Source organism: Sapajus apella, unplaced genomic scaffold, assembly GCF_009761245.1.
Source record: "Sapajus apella isolate SASKATOON/1434 unplaced genomic scaffold, GSC_monkey_1.0 scaffold3, whole genome shotgun sequence".
Taxonomy (NCBI): domain Eukaryota; kingdom Metazoa; phylum Chordata; class Mammalia; order Primates; family Cebidae; genus Sapajus; species Sapajus apella.
Window position 1 is genome coordinate 30,956,580 of NW_022436943.1, and position 21,473 is coordinate 30,978,052.

The following is a 21,473-nucleotide window of genomic DNA, read 5'->3' on the forward strand; positions in this document are numbered from 1 at the left end:
TGAATCTGTCTGAGCTTTGTGCTTTCTGTTTTAGAATGATAATAATTATTGATTATTTTTAAAAAATACATATCTTTCTTTCTTTTTTTGATTTTGGGTTTTGTTATGTTGCCTGGGCTGGTCTTGAACTCATAGGCTCCAGTGATCCTCCCACCTCAGCCTCCTGAGTAGCTGAGATAATAGGCTTGCATTACCTGTTTCTTGTGTGACTTTTGGTGGTTTGTATCTTTCAATGAATTGGTTTGTTTCATCTAGATTATCAGATTAATGAGTGTACAGTTTATTGTTTTTCTTCATTATTCTTTTAATATCCATGGGATCAGTAATGATGGTCCCTCTTCATTTCTGATATTAATTCATTCTTTCTCTCTCTCTCTCTCTCTCTCTCTCTCTCTCTCTCTCTCTCTCTGTCTCTATCTTGTTTATCCTGGCTAGAAGTAGAGGTTCATCATTTTTATTGATCTTGTCAAAGATCGAAGAACTGGCTTCTAGTTCCATTGGCGTTTTTCTATGGATTTTGCTTTTAATCTATTGATTTCTGCTCTAATTTTATTTTACTATGCTTCAGATTTAATTTGATTCCATATTCTTTCATCTCTTAGCATCTCAGTTATACTTTTTAAAAAACCTTTTAGGGCCGGTCGCGGTGGCTCACGCCTGTAACAATCCCAGCACTTTGGGAGGCCGAGGTGGGAGGATCACGAGGTCAAGAGATCGAGACCATTCTCGCCATGATGAAACCCGTCTCTACTAAAAATACACAAATTAGCCGGGCGTGGTGGCACGCGCTTGTAGTCCCAGCTACTCGGGAGGCTGAGGCGGAAGAATCGCTTGAACCCAGGAGGTTGCAGTGAGCCGAGATTGCGCCACTGCACTCCAGCCTGGCGACAGAGCAAGACTCCGTCTCAAAAAAAAAAAAAAAAAAAAAAAAAACCTTTTTAAATGGTTGCTTTATAATTTGCAATACACTTTTTTTTAGTATAGTTTAAGATATGGCTCCTCTCTTCCTTCCCGTTTTCTTTTTCCCAGTATTAATGAACGACAGTTAGGAAGTGATTTTAAATACAGATTTTTTCAAATCAAACTTCACTATGGGAATTCATTCTGGATTTGTCTTTAAAAAGAAAAGACAGGATTTCAGTTGCCTAGGATGGAGTGCAATGGCTTGATCTTAGCTCACTGCAGTCTCAACCTTCCAGGCTTAGGTGAGCCTTCCACCTTATGTCACCAGGCCCCGCTAATTTGTTGTATTTTTGTAAAGACAAGGTTTCTCCATGTTGCCCAGGCTGGTCTCAAAATGGAATGTTATTTTTGAAAGATGTAGCTTTAATTTGGGCAAAATGAGGCAAAGTTTAACATAATTTACATCTTATTTTGTAGTAAAGACAACAGTCTTTACTACATGATAAGATAAAATATAAGATATATTTTTATGATATAAAATATATAATATATACTACTATATGTGATAAAATCTACTAGAACAACAGCTTATGTGACTTCAAGGATGCTGTTGTATTCTCTTTTTGTTGGCTACAGAAGCTCAGAATTATATTTCCTTCTCTAACATATTTTTGGGTACCAGAAAGTATAAGTGGCATTGATTAGGTGGTATTTCTCTTTCTCTTGCATTTCCTTTTACCAAGAAGGTATAAAAATGGCACAATGGCATATAACTACCAGATTTTTGTTAGTGTACAAGACAGTTAAAAGAAGGGAGATTTGGGGTTTGTTTTTGAGTAATCTTGGGGAAAGAAGACTTTTAGGCCTCAGGTATTATTCTTTGTATCTAAGAGATGAACATGTTCTTACTTATGGGATTGGCAGCAACTACAAATTTTCTCTAGTTTCTGTTTTTGTTAGTCCATGTGTAATAGTGATGGGTGGATTTACCCCTACCATTCTATTGGTAATTCTGTAGAAATCAAGGCTTAGGGAAATACTTTCTCTGTGTGAGGGTGCTTTGTCAAATACTGAAAAGATTAGAGAGTGGTACTTAATTCTGCAGAGTATAGGTCAAGGTACTTAGTTCCTACAGGTAGGACTTAGCAGTATATTCAGATACTTTATTCATCAGGAAATGATTTTTTAGCCGGGCGCGGTGGCTCAAGCCTGTAATCCCAGCACTTTGGGAGGCCGAGGCGGGTGGATCACGAGGTCAAGAGATCGAGACCATCCTGGTCAACATGGTGAAACCCCGTCTCTACTAAAACTACAAAAAATTAGCTGGGCATGGTGGTGCGTGCCTGTAGTCCCAGCTACTCAGGAGGCTGAGGCAGGAGAATTGCCTGAACCCAGGAGGCGGAGGTTGCGGTGAGCTGAGATCGCGCCATTGCACTCCAGCCTGGGTACCAAGAGCAAAACTCCATCTCAAAAAAAAAAAAAAAAAAAAAAAGAAACGATTTTTTAGCCAGTGAATGCACTTTTAATTGGAAGGTCTTGGTTTTCTCAGCTGTGTATCCCTAGTAATTCAGAGTGTAATATGGGATATTTTGGAGAATTGTATTCATTTTTTACTTAGGTTTAATCTTTTGGGTAAAGTAACAAATTCTATACATGGAATATGGTTTATCAAGGGTGTAAAAATTAAGACTAATTACAGTTTTCTCACACATACTGGGAATATTTAGTTCTTTTATCTGTTTATTTTGAGATAAGAAAGTATATTCCTGTACTCAAATTCAAATCCATTTTTTCTATTAACTCATAGGCTTTTTTTTTTTTTTTTTTTTTTTTGACAGTTTTCTGTATCTTCAACTATCAGGACATGAGTAAATGTTTACGGTTAAGAAAGCAGTAAGTTTTTAAGTCCTAGAAAAAAATAAAATTGAAAAAAATAAATTTGAAAAAGTAGATTGATGACATGAAAGAAACTGACTTTATCAAGTGTTATTAAGATAAGCTTAGCCTTATAATGGCAGTTTATTGTTCTCTTATTAGTAACTCCTACTCTCAGCAATGCTAATACGATTAGGTTATTAATTATCTCTTTTGTGAGCATAAATTAATTTCACTTCCACCCAGGAAGTGTGTTTAATATTATAAATGAAGGAGTTTTAGAAAGTAGGTATAAGATCAGTGCTAACTGGAGGGATAGAAGGAAAGCAGAGGAGTAGATAAGTTATATCATTTGAGAATTCTTGTCTATGAAACTGTTGTATTGAAGGCCATGGAAAAAGAAATAAAAATTTAATTGACCATTAATTAGTAGTAGAGACCTGTTTTGCTGGGCATAGAAAAGCAAGCCCATGATTTTTTTTTTAATTTTTAGTTTCTAATTTTTCTTTAATCTTTATTGAAATCCTGTTGCTCTTAATTGAATAATTGAAAGTCCTTCATTATTTTATCTAATACTCAAATATAAAAATTAAATTCAGAATAATCAAAATATTAAAAATAGTTGAGATATCAAACCTGAAATATTTTCATTCAGAATAAAAACCAAAAATTAATAAGGAGACTCTTCAGCCGTTATCTTTAGTCTTCAGGGTAATTAGTAAAAAGTACTCAAATAAAAGTCACATTAATGATAGGAACTCTCATTAATATGTTCTGGGCACTATACTCAGTCCTTAATATGCATTTCCTCATGTAATTCACTTAAAAACTAGATTTGATATGCACTTTTATCATTTTCATTATTTTATAATGAAATTGATAGTTGGGTTGTGTGGAACCCAGGTTTATTTAAACCCTCTCCCCACAAAGCTAGAGAGGATAACTGCTTCTGGTTTTTAAGTTCATAGTCAGCTACCATATTGTATGCTTTGTTGCTTCGCAAAATTCAATATAATAATAATGGCCAGAATGAAATCTGTCTTGTCTCTTTTCCTTTTTTCTATTCTCGTGTCATTCAGAACTTTCAACAAATTTACATTGCTTTTCATAGTTACCTTGATGTTTACTGGTAGCCAGTTCCTTTTGGTTGGCTAAATAAAACACCTTTTAAAAACTCTGTTTGAAATCTAAACTCTTTATGAGCAAGTTGGTTTAACTGCATTTTGTGGCCAGAGACTTTGCACATCTGTTTGATGGATTGCAAGGGGGACTAGTCATAGCTCAGGAAAATCAGTACGTGTTTATGACACCACAGTATTCACTGTAGTATGCTAACTGTGTTTAGAATTATGTCATGATCTGAAAAAGGTGTAACTATTGTGTCAACCTGAGTAAATTTACCTGTTTTTGTGGGCTTTCTGTTATTGCGTTTATCTGTCATTTGTGGCTTTCAAATTCAATACTGTGCAAGAGCATGGTCTAGGCAATTACAGAAGATAGAAAGTTTTCCTTCAGAATTTAGAATGTAGGAAAGTTGTTAAATTTTAGTCACAAATAAGTGACACAGTAAAATCCATAAAGAAATAACACAAAAGAGCAGCAAAAACTAGAAAAAAAAAAAGTCATTTAAAAGGATAAAGCAGACATGCTTAGAAAGTACTTTTGATTAGACATACTTTAGAAAATCTAATTTTCTACTTTCTAGAACTTCTTATTCCCTTAGGTTTTTAAATGTACTTCTATATTTTGTTGCTCTTCTCCTCTCTTTTTTTCTGATATAGATAGATATATGTGTTACCTCTGCCTAGAAGAAGTTCTTCCAGCGTGGCCATTAGGATATAATGCTTGAGCTCACCTGATTTGGAGAGAGTGGTTGAAACTACCACTTTCTTTGTAACTGCAAGATTGTTTAGTTTTCAGCTGTTATCTTTGATGTTAGCAAAGTCTGTTGTTTTCTGTAGTTTCCTGTATAAAAAAAAAACTATAATTTCTATTTACTAAGTTGAGTCTATATAGAATAGTCCATAAAGTAAACCTTATATTACCAACCAGTTGGATGTAGTAGTGAAAATCATTCATGGGTATTTCACTCTAGTTTGATCAAAATCTAGTTTGATATATGAATCTCTTGAATTTTCAGCATGGAGTGGGAAAAGAAATCCTAATTATAGTTCTCTTTTCCCATTTTAATTTCTCCTCTTCTTTATTATTATTAATTTTTTTTTCTGTTTTTCTCAACTGTCAGTAGAATTATTGTCTTCCTGTCTCCATATTTAGGTAGTGTCAGTGGCTGAGTATCACCGCAGGATCGATGCTCTAAATACTGAAGAACTGCGCACACTCTGCAGACGCCTCCAGGTGCCCCCTTCAGTAGTTTAAACCCCTCCAGAGACTAAATACTCCTGATTTTTAGTGTCTTTTGTCATGGCCAATCCCACGTTCAAAGAATTTGCTTTGACTGCAGCACTAAAATAAAATTCCTTTTTGTATTAAAGGTTGCAATATTCCCTTGAAGAGCTATGGGATTATCTTTTCTGTTTTCATTTGAAAAATATTCTGAAGAATGTTCTGTCACTTCAAAATTATACTCAGTATTGTGTGTTTCTTTCAGCGGTGAGGAGTTTTTATTCATTTAACATTGGAAGAATGGTGTTGGTTTTGAGATTGAATCTTTTCTAAACAAAATCTGAAAGATACAGTACTATAGGAAAATTAAAAGATTTTGAATAGCAAGACTTAAATATTTTCTTTAAGGCTATTTCATTTGTATCAGCATCACATCAAATATCTCAGACTGTTTTGTTCTTGAGGCATTCTTGGCTGGTATTAGAACTACTTTGGAATAGTATAGTTTAGACACAGAACTGGTTAAATTATTTAAAATTCTGTGAAACAATCTTTCTGATTTTTTTTTTTTTAGAAACAAGAAAACAATGTAATTGAAAACTCATTTTTCAGTGTTGTCTATTATAGTATGTTTTCCTCTTCATAATTAGATATGCTTTCATGGCTTTGCTAGACCTACTGAATTTTTTCTTTTAATGCTTCTAATGCTACCTTGGGTTTCTTTTTCTTTTTCTTTTTACCTTTCACATCATCAAAAGAAGGGTGAAACATGATGATATGAAAGAATGAGTATTTAGCTTCTTGTCAAAAAACAATACAGTTCTAGAACATGTATTGGTTGCAAATATATGCTGCTCAGCTTTGTTAAGAAACCTGTTAAAGGAACAAAATAATTTAGCAAGATTTCATTCCCATATAGAATCACAGTCGCCGAGCATTGCTGTATTTTAGTTATCTGCTCCAATAGAATTCTGCGTATTTGCCAATTTAAAAGTTTCATAAAGAACGTTTCATTTCTTTTATTTTCTAATGTTATGTTTTATATATTAAAATAAAATTAATATTAAAAAGTAAGCACCAATAGAATATACTGTGCAGTAGTAAGCTTTATTTTTAGTTAACATTTTTATCATTTTAAGAATAGCAGTGAAATCATTTCTACCAAGCAAAAGCATATATTCTTTGTAATGCAACAGAGTCATCTAATTTTTAAAATAAATTTATGCACAAATTAACTGCAAAATTTATTGTTTGTTCCAAGTATATTTAAAAAAATGTTTAGAAAGTTAAAAAATGAAAGCATTTTTTAAAAATAACTTTTTCAGTGAAGCAAATAAATGTACACACACCCCATGGAAAATAAAGTCATACTTTTTATTCTATTCTTTACATTAAAATTTTGGCACCCAGGAATTTTTTTTATTTTTGACAAATTTTGTATTTAGCATAAAAAAAATTCTATTTTAAATAGCATGTGTACACACACACACAGACAGGTACACACAGCAAGCTAGCTAGCTGACTTTGCCCTTCAAGGGCTAAATTAAAGATGCATGCAACTATCTCCTTTATACAGAAATATGGGGATTTATCATTCCTACCAGTCCTTCCTCATGTAGTGGATGAGAAAACGTCTACTTATGTTGTTATAAAATCCTTTTCTACATTGGCTGCATCATAGATATTAGATATGGGGCATCTTTTGCCCTATAAAATCTTAAGGTTAAAGCTTTAGCCACCTTTTCTAAGATGTAAAGCTTTATTTATCTGAAAAGTCTGACAATTTTGAAAGCATGTCACAAGTTTACATTAATACACTATTGCTATTTATTTTTTTAGATTACTACAAGGGAAGACATAAATTCAAAGCAGGTTGCTCCAGTGAAAGCAGACCTGGAGTCTGAATCTTTTCGACCAAACCTAAGTGATCCCAGTGAACTTTTACTGCCAGATCAAATTGAAAAGGTATGACATGCTCACATGTGTGCATTTGTAAATGTGAGTGTACACCCACAGGAGTAAAACAGCCTCTTTTTAGTTTTTTCTGAAGCAACAGTATTAATGCTATTACTGTTCCACTCCAATGAAAAGAAAAAGTAAGCAAAACATAGCAACTAGTGTTAATAGAAGGTATTAGGAGATTTAGGTAAGCAGACACTAAAATAAATAAAAATTTAGGTGAGACACTATGATAGCCAATATTTATTTTATTGTTGTGTGCTCATTACTTGCTTTATGTGGATTATTTCACGTAGTTGTTACAACAGCTGCAGAAATTGTATGCTCTTATTATGCACATTTTTAATTAAGTTAAAAAATTGGGAGCATAGACCAATTAACTTGTTCAAGGTCACAAAGCAAAAAAGTATCAAAGCTTGATTCCTAACTTGGACAGTCTATCTCCCTAGCGCATTATTTGAGAAGTGTTTTAATAATCAAGCTAATAATCTAACTAGTATTTTTGTTAATTCAATATAGAAGGCAAAAGCAGTAAGTAATCCATGTTTCTTATCTCTGTTCTAATCTGTGTCTGGTTCAGGATTATTCTTTGTTTTCCTAATAGACAATTAATATTTTATGCTGAGAAACATGTAATATTTTTCAATCATCTTAGTATCTTTGAGTATAATAATTTCTTCGGTTAATTTATTTTTGTAGCCTACATTTTATAAGCAACATTAAATTCCAGCTGGCATTAGTATTCTACATAGTGGACAACAAGTTATCAAGTAAATACTAACATTTTGTTTTTTAAAGCTTACCAAGCATCTTCCACCAAGAACGATTGGCTATCCATGGACTCTTGTTTATGGTACTGGAAAGCATGGCACAAGCTTGAAAACTCTTTATCGAACAATGACAGGTTTAGACACCCCAGTGCTGATGGTGATTAAAGACAGTGATGGACAGGTATGAAACACTAACTGTATAGATTGCTTATCCTTTAAGAGGTTACAGTAACAGTAACTTTTAGCATATTTCTTTGATAAAAATTACTTTATTAGTACATTTTGTTGTTGACCCAATAATTATTGTGTACTTTTAATTTGCAGGGCAATGCTGAGTGTTACAGAGGATGAATATGAGAGTGATAATTAAGAATTACTGCCTTCAAAGGGATTATAGTGTGGTAGAAAAGAACATTTACACACACCAGTATCTCTAATGCTGCAAAAATATCATAGGTTTAGTAATAACCTAGAAAAAGTGAGGAGATAAGAATGAGGTTCATGGAAAAGGTAGAAATTAACAGAATCTTGAATAATGGGTAAAGTTTAATTAAAGTTAATCGTGTGAAGGTGATAGCAAGAAAAAAAGCACAAATACGAGTAATGGTTTGTTCTGCAAACAATAAGTTCGAGTCAGATATAATTGGAAACTAAAGAGAAGGTAAAATAGCAATATTAAAACACAACAAAACACTAGTACTACTAACACCTTTAGTGTGTTTATGTGTCAGGAACTTGACTAATCACTTATGCATTATGTTATGTAATCATCAAAGTCCTATGAGATTGATACTGTTATCTCTATATTAAAGATGAGTTAACTATGACATAACAAGTTCATCAACTTGCCCAAGGCACATACATATCCAAGAAAAAGTGTTTGCACCAACAAAAATTAATGAACTGCTGCTACATGCCATGGCACAAACATAATACTGAATTAGAAATCAAACACCAGAGAGTAACTTTCTTACGATTTCATTTATAGAAAGTTTATCAGTGGGCAAAATGAATCTAAAGTGGAGTTAGGCTAGCAGCTCCTTCAGTTCAGTGAGGCTATTGATGAGAGGAAGCACAAAGAGAGCTTCTAGAACTCGTAGTGTTCTGTTTCTTGGTCTGATGAATGTTGCATGGGACGTTGACTTGTGATAATTCTAAATTGAGCTGTACATTTATATTTTGTGTACTCTTGTATAATGTATATGTAAAGTAACCTTTCAATAAGGAAATCTTTTAAAACTTAAGACTATAAAGATAGAATGTTAGGATAGACAGTGACTTTACAAATTGTCTATCAGACTCTCTGCACTCCCATTTCTGACTCAGAACACGGAAGTTACTAGGTCAAGTCTCTTATTCATCAGTTTTCTCATTAGGGTACTCTGTGTGTTGTAATGTACAAGGTCATGCACTAGGTTAAAGGGCAAAACAATTCACAAGTAACACCTGCCCTCATATAATTTACTGTATAATGATAAAGAAAAAAAAAGGATATTTTAGAGGTAATAGATGTTTACCTATACTGAAGGACTTGTTTTATTAAGTGCCACAATCCCATAGCATCATGTTATCCATATTATACATACATTGTACATAAAAGTCCTCCTGAAATGTGTTAACCACTTTTTAAAATTGTATGTTTAATTACTTTCAAAAACATCCTAAAATTTAAAAACTAAGAAAAAATCTGTTTTTCCATTGAAAAACCAATATGCTTTGTAGTTGACAATGATGTACATCATTTAACAGCTGGCCATTTTTCCCTTTTTAAATACAATTAGATAAAACTATACCAAATTTCTATTTTTTGCATTTTTATTTAAACATATATGATGAAATAATGCTTACTGAAATATAGTATTAGTCATGTCATTGAATATGCTGTTTTTATCCTTAGGTTTTTGGCGCATTAGCATCTGAGCCATTTAAAGTGAGTGATGGCTTTTATGGTACTGGAGAGACCTTTGTTTTTACATTCTGTCCAGAGTTTGAGGTAAGGACCACTATTTCAATATTTTGTTTATAAAGAGATGACATAACATATTACCCAAAGCAATTTATAGAGTAAGTACTCTTCCCATTAAACTGCCATTGACATTCTTTGCAGAATTAGGAAAAACTATTTTAAAATTCATATGAAACCGAAAAAAGAGCCCAAATAGCCAAGAGAATCCTAAGCATAAAGAACAAAACTGGAGGCATCATATTACCTGACTTCAAAGTATACTACAAGGCTACAGTAACCAAAACAGCATGTTGTTGGTATAAGAACAGACACATGGACCAATGGAACAGAATAGGGAACTCAGAAATAAGAGTGTGCACCAATAACCACCTGATCTTCGACAAACCTGATAAAAGCAAGCAGTGGGGAAAGAATTCCCTATTTAATAAATGGTGCTGGGAGAACTAGCTAGCTATGTGCAGCAGATTGAAACTGCATCCCTTCATTAAGCCATATACAAACATTAACTCAAGATGGGTTAAATATTTAAATGTAAAACTCCAAATTCTAAAAACCCAAGAAGAAAATCTAGGCAGTACCATTCAGGACATAGGCACAGGCAAAGATTTCATGATGACAATGCCAAAAGCAGTTGCAACAAAAGCAAACATGGACAAATTGGATCTAATTAAAGAGCTTCTTTACAGCAAAAGAAGCTATCATCAGAGTGAACAGACAGCCTACAGAATGGGAGAAAATTTTTGCAATCTGTCTGTCTGACAAAGGTCTAATAATCAGAATCTACAAGGAACTTAAGCAAACAAGAAAAAAAACAACCTCACTGAAAAGTGGGTAAAGACACTTCTCTAAAGAAGACATACATGTGGCCAACAAACCTACAAAAAAAAAGCTCAGTATCACTGATCATTAGAGAAATGCAAATCAAAACCACAATGAGGTGCCATCTCACACCAGTCAGAATGGCTATTATTAACAAATCAAATAACAGCAGATGCTAGCAAGGTTGCAGAGAAAAGGAATGTTTTTACCCTGTTAGTGGGAATGTAAATTAGTTCAACTATTGTGGAAGATAGTGTGGCAATTCCTCAAAGACCTAGAGGCAGAAATACCATTTGACCGGGCAATCCCATTACTGACTATATACCCAAAGGGATAGAAATCCTTCTAATGTAAAGATACATGCACACAAATGTTTATTGCAGCACTATTCACACTAGCAAAGATGAGCTGGGCACAGTGGCTCACTCCTCTAATCCCCGCACTTTGGGAGGCCACGGCAGGTGGATCATCTGAGTTCAGGAGTTTGAGACCAGACTGACCAACATAGAGAAACCCCATCTCTACTAAAAATACAAAAGTAGCGGTGGCTCAAGCCTGTAATCCCAGCACTTTGGGAGGCCGAGGCGGGTGGATCACGAGGTCAAGAGATCGAGACCATCCTGGTCAACATGGTGAAACCCCGTCTCTACTAAAAATACAAAAAATTAGCTGGGCATGGTGGTGCGTGCCTGTAATCCCAGCTATCCAGGAGGCTGAGGCAGGAGAATTGCCTGAACCCAGGAGGCGGAGGTTGCGGTGAGCCGAGACCGCGCCATTGCACTCCAGCCTGGGTAACATGAGTGAAACTCCGTCTCAAAAAAAAAAAAAATACAAAAGTAGCTGGGTGTGGTGGTAATCCCACCTACTTGGGAGGCTGAGGCACAAGAATCGCTTGAATCCGGGAGGTAGAGGTTGCGGTGAGCCTAGATTATGCCACTTCTCTCCAGCCTGGGCAAGAAGAGCGAAACTCCATCTCAAAAGGTAAAAAAAAAACAGTAACAAAGACATGGAATCAACTTAAATGCCCATCAGTAATAGACAGGATAAAGAAAATGTGGTACATGTATACCATGGAATACCATGCACCCATAAAAAGGAACAAGATTATGTCCTTTGCAGGACATGGATGGAGTGGAAGCATTATACTCAATGCAAACTAATGCAGGAACAGAAAACCAACCACCACATGTTCTCACTTACAAGCAAGAGCCAAATGGTGAGAACACATGGACACATGTTGTGGGGAGCAACACACACCTTGGACCTGTCAGGGGTGAGGGTTGGAAGTGGGGAGAGGAGAGCATCACGAAGAATAACTAATGGATACTGGGTTTAATACCTAGCTGATGGGATGATCTTTGCAACAAACCACTGTGGCACACGTTTACCTGTGTACAAACCTGCACATCCTGCACATGTACCCCTGAACATGAAAGAAAAAGCAAGAGATGGCATAAATGAAAAAAACATGGACTTTGGAGTCATTCACAGTTGCATTTAATCCTATTTTTGCCTTTTACTCCCGGTAATTTAACTTTTCTTTGACCATTTTGAACTTCAACTTGCCTGTAGATAGAATGAGGAATCATAAAATATGACCTGGTCATTTAATAATTAAATGAAGATCATTTATATGTAATACTTGAGGAGGCACCAAACACAAATTATGGACTCAGTGGGGAATATACATTATCATTACTATTCTGTTTATAAACTGTTCTGAAATTTCTAGAAACATTTAATGACTAAGCTTAATGATGAAAGTCTTGAAAACATAAAAAAAATCAATTATTTGGATTTAAATAAAAAGTTATTAACTGGTTTCTTTTTCTTTACCTGTGTGGCTTTACTGTGGCTTGACTAAGATAAATTGAATACATTCTAATGCCAATAAAATCTAAAATGTAAAGGCATAAATGAATTTTAGTGAATGTGTGACTTTTTTTAAAACCTTGAGTGCAATGTTAGTATATTGGGCACATTGGAGTCTGGCATGTAAAACCTTCCCTAAGAAATAAAATTCTATTTTAATATCAAGAAAAGGAAACCACACCATTGGTTATAAAAAACTAGTGAACAAAATGGAATGATTTGGTAATATGATAGAGATTCTTTTAACAAACTTGTACTTAACTAGCTCACCAGAATAACCAATGCTTTTCATTACTTCCATAAAATATGTCAACTGATAACAACAGCTAATTGAAGACTTGTAGTTATTACAGATTTTCTAAGCATCATTTGTGCATTTGTGGCTATTCTCAAACTTTTTATGTTACTGCTACCTGATAACTGTAATGATGTGATTAATTAAATGTTATGTAACTGAAAAATGAGTACTAAAAGAAAGTTTTATTTATAACTACAATGAACACTTTTGAAAAACTTGATAAAGTTGCTAGAAATTGTTACTTTGTTAGGTTTAGGTAAAACACCCATAAAAGGTTAGAAAAAGATACTTAAGAATATTGATGTCTAGTTTGCCCTTGGACTTATCAAATGATTTTAAGTTCTCACTGTTGTTTGAAGAAATTGAAACTGGAAGTCATAAATACACATTATGGGCATGGTTTGTTTAACAGCTATGATCAGTAAATATATATCCAAAGAAAGGCCTTGGCCCTATATTAAAATATTATCAAATTAATATACATTTATGTGTAATGGTTAAAGTTAATGGCACCTGTGTCTGATTTTTTTTAACTCATTTTCTTCTTCCATTTTTTCTATTAACCATCCAACTCTTGGTGCCTGTAGAGTCGGGAGAAAGAAATGTGTGAAAAGTTAAGATTTCAGAAACTGGAATTGAGCATTGTGTGTTAGAGTGTGTGCTTTCAAATTTAGTCATAAAAACACTGAAACCCAAACCAACAGATCCTTCTGTGCCAAGCTTTTTAGTGGTGTTGTTATTCCTATACTGTCAATCTGTGCTTTGTTAACTCTTTTTGGACAGTTAACTCTGTATAATAACCATTTTCATCTATATATTTAAAGCTTTTTTTAAATTTATATAGGTCTTTAAATGGACAGGAGATAATATGTTTTTTATCAAAGGAGACATGGATTCACTAGCTTTTGGTGGTGGAGGGTAAGTCTCTTGAACATTTCACTATGAGATTTTTGAAGAACTTTAAAAATGTATTTGGATTATAAATTCAGTTCTCTTTAGAACATTTTGACATTAGATTTCAAATTTGTATATTATGAGAAAGAGAGTATAATATATTTGCAAGAATGTGGTCAAGTGTAGTATGTGAAACTATTGTTGGGGTGTTTGTTTCTTCATTTTAAAATACTGTTTAGTTGATTCACTGTTTATTAAAGCCCATCTTTTTCTTTAGAGCACAGTGGCTCTTTGATAATAGAAAGGTAAATATCCCAGTACCTTTGAACTTCTCTAATTTTTAAATAATTATGATGGAATATTATTATATTTCTCCCAATGTATAGCACAGGTTCAATTGTTTTCATGTTATTCTAACTCGGGAGACCATTTAGAATGATATATTAGACAATAATAGAAATGGATATTTCTGCATAAAATTTTAGAGATCCCTCAAGTTTTCAGGATTTTTTGGCTTGCTTGTTTTTAACAATTATGAATCAAACAATAATTTAATTATTTTGACATTGCAAGTACTGTGAGGAATTTTGTTTTTTATTTGGTATCTCAGCCTTCTTTAATCTTTACAGTTTGGAGGTAGCCTTTTCTGGTCCCACCTAGCATGGTCTTAGCAAGCATCAACTCCTTCCTTTGGTACTTCTGTCTTTCAGTATTAGAAATAGGTATGCTAAATAATCTTCAGACTTGTACAAGTGTTACATTATTTGTATCCCACAGTTTAGGATATATAATGATAATTTATTTAGACCACCAAAGAATATTCATCATCCCAAGTTATTCTATTATTAACACATTTTCTTACAACTTCTCTGTAAGTAGGTGTTTGGAGGATATAATTTGAGTGAATAAAAAGTGATCATGGTTATTGTAGCTTTCTCTGTTATTTTTAGTTGTTGGACTCAGCATATATTTACATGGTCCAATTATACCTTTGGTGGTGTTGTCATTCAGCCCTCCCCTAAAGAGTAGTCTTATATGTGATTTTGTTAGCTCTCCAAGAAGTCCACTCAAGGTAGTGGCTTATAATTTCAAGATTTTATGGGTGCTTTAAGCCTTCAGAAATGACATACACAATGTCATTAGATGTCTGCTGGAACTAGATTTATTGTACAGTATGATTTCACCAAGCTAAAGTAATTATTGGGTTATTTGATAATAAAATAATACGAGGTTTCAGTATTTGAAGGGGAGTACAGATTCAGAGGGGAGAAACTACAGGGACTTGATATTCTAGAATTCAAAGGGAAAGGCACCCCAAAAGAAAAATAATGATGTAGTGGACTTAATGTAGGCTTTGGAGTCAGATAGATCTGATTCAGATTCTCACTTCAGCATATGCTATATGTAGTAACTTGAGCAAACTCCTTAACAAATCTAAACTTTCTTACCTATAAATTGGAGATTAAATCAGTTTTACAGGGAGATTGTAAGGAATTCACAAGTATACAATTTTTATGCAAATCCTCGTATAGTATCTAGCACATAGTAAGTACTCAACAACTGATAGCCACCTAAACTGATAGCCACCTTTACTCATTTTCTTTCATCCAACATAATCTTTTTTCTTCTGATATCAGTAAGAATTATGCCTGCAGTATCATTGGCTGCATGAACTGTAAGACATTAAAGATTTAGAAGACTACTTTTATTCCTGCTACTTCCTTAGCCATTATCTTTTCAGAAAGCTATACGAGTCATCTTTGAAAGCATTGCACATAGAAAAATACCCTTTCTGGCTTTCTATGTATTTCACCTGGGACAGATCTGTAACCTCTTAAATGCATTTACTTAAATATTTGGATATCACATACCTCTTTGAAATGCAGAGGCACTCATAGTCCTAAAATGAATATACAAGTCAAATTTTATATGTGATGTTACAAAATTGACGAAAACGTTGAAAGCTTCTACTTAGGGCTTCAGAAAATTAAGGTTACCTTGGAATAACCTATTCATACTTGGTAATAAAACTTATTGCAGCATCAGTGTCGTTAATGACTCTTGAAGGTCAGTTTTGAGGTACTTCTTAGATGTAGTCATCTGAGATTACAACTAAATATATAATCATTTTTTATTAACCCTTTCACATTTCACATTTAGCAAAAGAGGATTTTACAAGGAAATCTGACCCTTTCATAATCTCCTAATAGATTGGCTATGATAGTCTATTTGCACTTTTAAAAAGCACATAAGTTCAGATGTTTCTTTAAAGGCATATCGTTGCCATTAGTATTAGAAACTTTAGAAGTCTGTTGTCATAAGACAAACTTTTTAATTCAAAGTCAGTTTCTAATTCTTCTTTGTGTTTTCCAGCACCAGTGCCTAAAACATGATAAATGCACATTTAAAGTCGAACAAATCAGTCAAATATTAATTTCAGTTTGAACCTTAAAAAATGATGGCTTCCTCATGGGGCAGGTGGCATTTTGGGGACCATCCATTTTTTGCAGTGCTTTTGTATTATAGACTCTGGATTCATATGATTTTCAGGGTGATCTTGTATCTTAGCAAAGTCCCATTTTCATTTGTAGAAGAGGTCCATCAGAATCTCATCACTGGTTATACCATTACAGTTTTTTGTACCATCAGCTTTCTTCTTGAATGACACTGGCTGATCTCTGTACCTGGTCATTGTGAATGACTATACTGATCAGTATTTTCTGTTTTGTTGTGAAGTAAAAACTCTTTTTTTTTCTTCTTTTTTGAGACGGAGTTCCTCTCTTGTCACCCAGGCCGGAGTGCAATGGCACAATCTTGGCTCACTGCAACCTCTGCCCCCAAGTTCAAGCAATTCTCCTGCCTCAGTCTCCCAAGCAGCTGGGATTACAGGCACCTTCCACCACACCCAGCTAATTTTTGTATTTTTAGTAGAGATGAGGTTTTGCCATGTTGGCCAGGCTGGCTGAAAACTCCTAACCTCAGGTGATCCACCCGCCTCAGCCTCCCAGAGTGCTGGGGGATTACAGGCGTGAGCCACCGCACCCAGCCCCAACTCTTAAGGGAACCATCCTACATGGTCATTGTAGCCACCCTTCTCTACTTAAACAGAAACACATCTCTAGACTTAAAATTTATGTAATTAATACACATTAACTGTATATTTGATGCTGTTTTTTATTACAGAATATAAATAAATAGTTCTTTTGTTCTAAGATAGTGTTAAAAATAGATCAGTTCCTCTCCCATACAAGTCAGTTAACTCTGTGATCCCATGTGACTCCTGATGGTAAGCCTGAAGGTCAGAGGTTATAGCCATTCAAATTATAGAGTTGTGTAAGTCTTTACAGATCACGTAATATGCTTTTCTTTTTTTTTCTTTGTGTTTTTATATAGTTGACAAATTCTACCCCAGAGAGGTTAAGTGACTTAACTCAGTTTGACATAAATAATGGCCACTGAGTTGACAGACAAGTCTTGATCCCAGACCAGTTTTTCCTTTCACTGAAATATAACTGCCCATATTTTTTAAAAAAGTCTTCCCCTCCTAAACTCTGACTCAATTCTGCTGACTTGATATCTTAGTTTAGATTTAGAGTATCCCAAGGGATATCTCTCTGAATATTGTTAATTATTAGTCTTTGGCCCCTCGCTTTTTCTGTTAGGTAGGAAAACATTTTCTAGAGAGTGGAAAGAAGTCCTCTCGTAACTTGTTTTTTTCCCCCCTGGGTTATGGATTAGATAATTAGATAAATGGGACATTATAATCTATCTGTTAAGTTCCTGTTATACCTAGATTATATCTTAGTTCTTCTGCTTGAATCTCAGCATCTCATATTTACCCATTTAAAATTTTTTCAAATTGAGCTCTTTTGAAAACAACTTTCTACACAGGAAACCAGAGTTGTTTGCTAGGTTCTTAACGTTAATCCCCAAATTTTATTTTAGACAATACTGAGTTTTTGTGCCTTTCAGAAAGTCATGTTAAATATGTTAAAACCGTACTAAAAAGATACACACGTAACACAAAAATAAAATACTAAAAATATACCCAAAAATACCAGGCAAAAAATTACAGAGTGTAGAACCTGTCTCAAAAGCTAATCCTATTTTGGAGGACGATATTCCTTGGTCTGTATCATAAATAAATTTTTAATGGAATCAGAATAAACCAAAATTGTGTCAATGTGGAAAGGAATAGGGAAGGATTTGATAAAATTAATAATTTTAGGCTTGTTAGATATTCAAAGTCTCATTTAAATTATTTTACAACTTAGGGCATAAATATTAACAGATTATTATGTATGTATTGCAGAGGAGAATTTGCCCTTTGGCTTGATGGAGATCTCTACCATGGAAGAAGTCATTCTTGTAAAACGTTTGGGAATCGTACACTTTCTAAGAAGGAAGATTTCTTTATCCAAGATATTGAAATCTGGGCTTTTGAATAAATACAGTGCTCTCTGTTTTAGTGGGAGAATGGCCCAAACCTGACATGGACAAGCATTGTTTGGAAAGTTCAAGAAGCAATACAGCGTAACATGTCACTTGTGCTTTAAAATTAGTCTGTATCACCATTTACTACAGGTATAATTTTGGAGTTTATTTTTCAAATCCTATTCCTGTCTGAGAGTTCTTTAGGTTAACACCATGGACTGGGTCCATGTACTAGTATAACAGCTTGGTTTTGTTAGAATTTGGGCAAATGAGTTCATTTTCACGTTATCTCAGTCTCCTAGTAGGATGGTGCTCTTTTGTTGAACTTGTTTTGGTTTATTATTTTTTTTAACTATATTGATTCATTTACTAAAACAATCTAATTGGGGCATTGAGGAAATGAAGACTAGATACTTATGTATCTGTGAAGTTGGCACAGGTGACATTTGGACATATTCATCTTATTCTTATGAAGGAAAATCACATGCCAAAATAATACATACTTCATAGACAACTGAGATCTAGTTTTTATTCACACAACATTCTCTTTAACGATGTTGCAGGTTATTTTCAATTTCCTTTTAAGAAAAATGGAATTTGAGGAGAATTCTGGTTGTAATAGATGAGAGTACACATGATCTGCAGGTTTGGGCATATGCTTTCATCATTAAATTATCTGATAAAGTTACAAATCACAAAGGAGAATGAGAACTTAATGATTCTATTGGATTTAATATATTAAGCAAGAAAACATACTATTTACATATGTGTAGCTTAGTAAGGCATTATCGTAAGTACAAAAACTATGAAACAGATGCATATTTCTTCAACATACTATGTCAGGTATACTGTTTTATAGTTTGGTTGTCTTAGCCTTGTTGCACACCAGCTCCCAAAATATAGGTTATTCTTGTTCAAAAGGAAAAAAAAAAGCTTGTGATTTTCTTTGAGTGGTATATGTTATTAATTACCGTTAGCATTTGCTCTTATAAAGGGCAATGATTATAGTAGACAATATTGTAACTCAGTAGAATTGTTGAATATGCAAACTTACTGTCAAGTGACCTCAAAAAAATGAAAAGATAGAATACACTAGTAGTTCTTATCCTCTTTTGTAGGAAACCAATAATAGCCATTGTGGCAATAATTCATCAGTTAATTTTAAAGCTTCATGTTATGCAAAAAAGAATCCTGCTGTTATACATGTGACAGTGACTTTGTGCTGAAATTTCAGCTATTCCAGATAAACATTGTATATCTTGTAAATTAATGTTTAAAGATAGTTTTGTTCTTATAGAAAGTGTTGATTGCCAGGTTGCTTATAGCACTTTAAGTTATTCTAAAAATGAAATTATAAGCCAAATATGTTGGCTTCAGTAGATTTAGTTGTATAGCACTTACAAATTTAGTTCTTTTGAAAGTTTAGATAATTATTTAAAGAAAGCATAATGCTAATGGAAAAGAAAATCTGATGTTCTATTATAATATGCTACTGCTGAATATTAATAGAAATACAGGACATCATTTCCTTGTCTCATTATAAGTTAGTAACAATATATAGATTAAATGTTTACAATTTAGGTTTATTGTAAATAAACATAATGGTTTTTTTCCCCTTTGGTCTTCCACAGCAGTATTATTGTCTTTGTGGAGTTGACTAATCATTATAAAAAGATCCTGTAATGGATTTCAACTACAATAAAGTCATAGTGGCATATACCAAATAAAATCAAATACAGAAATACAAACAAGTTTGGATTCATTGAATACTTGTTTTCATATTTTAACAAGTCTTTGATTAAGCCTATTACTATCTTTTATGTGTTTCTTTTAAATGCTTCTAATAGCCTGCATTGTGGTGGTGGTGGTCATGGTGTTAGCAGTAATAGTGATAGAAGGATGAGTTCACTTAGAGGGAGCACTACAGTTGTTAAAATAGAGATAGATGGGAGAGGGTGCTTGACACATGGGAAAGTACAAGTTATTTGATTTTTTGTTGTTGTTGTTGTTGTTGTTGACATGGAGTCTCATTCTGTCTCCTATGCTGGAGTGCAGTGGCGCGATCTTCACCCACTCCAACCTCTGCCTCTCAGGTTCAAGCAATTCTCCTGCCTCAGCCTCCCAAGTAGCTGGGACTACAGGCGCATGCCATCATGCCTGGCTAATTTTTTTATTTTTTATTTTTTATTTTTTTTTTTTTATTTTTGGCAGAGACAGACAGGGTTTCACTGTGTTAGCCAGAATGGTCTCAATCTCCTGACCTCGTGATCCATCCACCTCAGCCTCCAAAGTGCTGGGATTACAGGCCTGAGCTACTGCGCCTGGCCTAGTTATTTTTTATTTTTTAAGTCACCTTGTTTTCATTTTGGGTAGAGAATACATAACAAGCTAAGCCTCTTGTCATAAACAGTTTTTGTTTGCAATGCCAAGAAATTTTGATATATTTTGTCCTATAGGATCAGTTAACATTTGAGAGGAGGAATGACATGATCAGGTATATACTGTAGGAAAATATCTGTGAAAAATAGATGAGTAGAGGGAAGAACTAGAGATGAGGGAAAAACGAGCCTTATGTAAAGTCCAGAAAAACAAATGATTAGGCCTGAATAAGAATAGTGGTAATGGTAATAAGGAAGCATGGATTTGGAAGGGATTTATGAGTAGATTGAACAGGAGTTGATTATTGATTGGATATCAGAAAAAGTTAAGGATAAGCTCTCAGGATTTTGATTTAGGAGTTTAGCTGTATTATTTATCAAGATGCTCAAGGTTGTTGAGATTCACTCGGGGTGGCTGGCAAATTGTTAAAGAAATATTAGGAAAGGTTATAGATTAGTCTCAAATCTTTTGGAAGGCTGAAAGATATTGGGACAGGCCGAAGACAGCAGGTACATTAGTTAGGGAGAGGATAGTGATGATAAGAGGCTTTCCCAATTTAAGTCTGTTTACCCCACATCCCTTTGTCTCTGTTCTACTTATTCATGTAAACTTTGTGCTGGATGGGTCTCTCGGAGGAGTTCAAAGGGGAATTACCCATTAATAGTGTTTACTCTGGGCCCAGAACCTAAAGCTTTTATCCTTCGTATGACCACTTTTTTAACCATGTTAATTATCCACAAGTGTGTTGACTTAGAACCTCTGTTATGAAATCTTTTACTGAATAAATGTAATGATGGAGAGGGAGTCTTGGTCGATTGGTGGCATTTTGCCCTCTGAAAGCAGCCAGTGACCATCCATAGCCCACTTGAATCACTGTAATGGTATAAAAGTGAGTTTATTCATCTGTCATGGGTCAGAGTCTGCAGGCCAGACCGCCACAGTTGGTGGTCAGTGTCTC

The 21,473-nt window shown here is 34.2% G+C and overlaps 1 protein-coding gene across 14 annotated transcripts in view; it reads left to right on the forward strand.

Moving 5' to 3' along the window:
• OXR1 (oxidation resistance 1) overlaps positions 1–19,884 on the forward strand; it is a 479,029-nt gene extending 459,145 nt beyond the window's left edge. For 9 of the 14 annotated variants that reach the window (XM_032246219.1, XM_032246213.1, XM_032246288.1 and 6 more), the window contains 6 exons: positions 5,056–5,136; positions 6,964–7,089; positions 7,882–8,034; positions 9,751–9,846; positions 13,653–13,726; positions 18,015–19,884. In XM_032246219.1, the coding sequence (XP_032102110.1) occupies positions 5,056–5,136; positions 6,964–7,089; positions 7,882–8,034; positions 9,751–9,846; positions 13,653–13,726; positions 18,015–18,150 (666 nt within the window). In that variant the 3' untranslated portion in view covers positions 18,151–19,884. The remainder of the gene's footprint in view (positions 1–5,055; positions 5,137–6,963; positions 7,090–7,881; positions 8,035–9,750; positions 9,847–13,652; positions 13,727–18,014) is intronic. The other 5 variants (XM_032246253.1, XM_032246264.1, XM_032246319.1 and 2 more) reach the window with 3 other exon arrangements.
• Positions 19,885–21,473: the final 1,589 nt, after the last annotated feature.